The 1,812-nt window shown below is 37.3% G+C and overlaps 1 protein-coding gene across 1 annotated transcript in view; it reads right to left on the minus strand.

Annotated features, from left to right (window-relative positions):
* Positions 1–955, minus strand: part of DTHD1 (death domain containing 1) — a gene marked incomplete at its 5' end in the record, with an annotated part of 16,267 nt that extends 15,312 nt beyond the window's left edge. Inside the window, one exon of the mRNA XM_010293862.1 lies at positions 625–955. Coding sequence (XP_010292164.1) covers positions 625–955 — 331 coding nt within the window. The remainder of the gene's footprint in view (positions 1–624) is intronic.
* Positions 956–1,812: the final 857 nt, after the last annotated feature.

The following is a 1,812-nucleotide window of genomic DNA, read 5'->3' on the forward strand; positions in this document are numbered from 1 at the left end:
ACAGTGGATCAACATTTTGAGAAAACAACATTATTTATAGAGCAAAGTGTGAAATGAGAATAAATTAATTATTATTGCCACCTTGTATGCTCAGTTATTTTGTGATCTCCAGTCATCATGTAATGTCATTAATATCGCAGTGTATGACTGAGGTGAAATGAAATAAGCTCATAAACTGGGTGATGAATCTGGCCCAATGCAATTCATCAGCAGTTAAAAAAAAGAACTATCCCATGTTTCTCTGAGGTGGAGTTTGGACTCATACACACAGAATTGCGTTACTTCTTGGTGATATGAATGCAAAACAGTTCCTCTTAAGTTCTCACTTTTACCAAGTAATGCAACATATTACATTTATTTATAAAAATCATGAACCACTACTCAGTCATTAATATTGTGGTATCAAGCACTTGCCTTAACATGATGAGTGAAACAAGGGACCTTGTTAAATACTACGTTTCAAATAGGATTAGTTCTTGAGGAAATAGGAAGAAAAGTTCAATTTAACCCCATGTAGTGTGCAATATGGCTTAATAACGACAACTTTACTTGTATAATTCCACAGAGGCTTAACTGGGAACCTGGAATGATGTTTTTACAATGCACAGATAAAAGGTTACCAACCTTATGGTTTCCTTGGTATCCCTCCAAACAAATAGGAGTTAAGTAATTTGATTGTAAGTTCACATCAGTCACCTTCACCATAATCTCTCGATAATTTCCTCTGAAGCATGAAGTAAATGGGATTGCAATGTTGATAGGGAGAGGGATTGTTTTCTTATAATCAGAGCATTCAATACTGATGACATTGCTGACCAGCTCTTCAGAATCATCCACCACCAAGGAACTACTGTCATTGACTATCTTACACTTCAGATTCTCCAGAGCAGTTGCAGGGCCTTTAATAAAACAAGCTACTTCATGTTCGTTCTTACCACTCTTTTCCACCAGAAATCTGGAGAAAAAGAATATAAAATATTATTCTTTGTATTCTGAGTGGTGTGGTGTCTTGTATTTTTAATTATATACTTCACTATAATGATGTGCTAAACTGTAGCATAAGCATATAATTCATAAAAACATCTGTTTATGAATAGATAGGAAAATCATGAAAATTTTTAGGTTTAACTTGTTTCAGAACAGCTTACAAATTATTATGAAATTGACTAATTGGGGTCATTTCCTAATGATTTCCAGCAATTTTGGAATTATTGACTTTACTGGCTATGAGTCAGCCCCTCTCTGGCATAAAAAAATTCTATGCAATCAAATAGAAAGTTACAGTTTACTTTAGACCAAATGGAAGATCTTCATTGTGCATGCTTAAGTTGTAAACTGTTATTATGTGCATGACCAGCAGCTACTTAATACATGCATATTGAGTTTCTGGGCCCACAGAATCACAGTATCATTAAGGTTGGAAAAGATCTTTTAGATCCCCAAGTCCAACCCTCAAACCAACACCACCATGCCCATTAAACCATGTCCTGAAGTGTCATGGCCACATGTTTTTTGAATACTTTGGTGATGGTGACTCCCCCCCCTCCCTGGGCAGCCTATTCCAATGTTTGACCACTCTCTCCGTAAAGAAATTTTTCCTAATATCCAATCTAAACCTCCCCTGGTGCAACTTGAGGCCATTTCCTCTCATTCTGTCATTAGTTACGTGGCAGAAGAGACCAAAATCCACCTCAACACAACTCCCTTTCAGGTAGTTGTAGAGAGCGATGAGGTCTCTCCTCAGCCTCCTCTTCCCCAGACTGAACCCTAGTTCCCTCATCTGCTCCTCATAAGACTTGTCCTCCAGACCCT

This window comes from Phaethon lepturus, unplaced genomic scaffold, assembly GCF_000687285.1.
Source record: "Phaethon lepturus isolate BGI_N335 unplaced genomic scaffold, ASM68728v1 scaffold5029, whole genome shotgun sequence".
NCBI lineage: Eukaryota > Metazoa > Chordata > Aves > Phaethontiformes > Phaethontidae > Phaethon > Phaethon lepturus.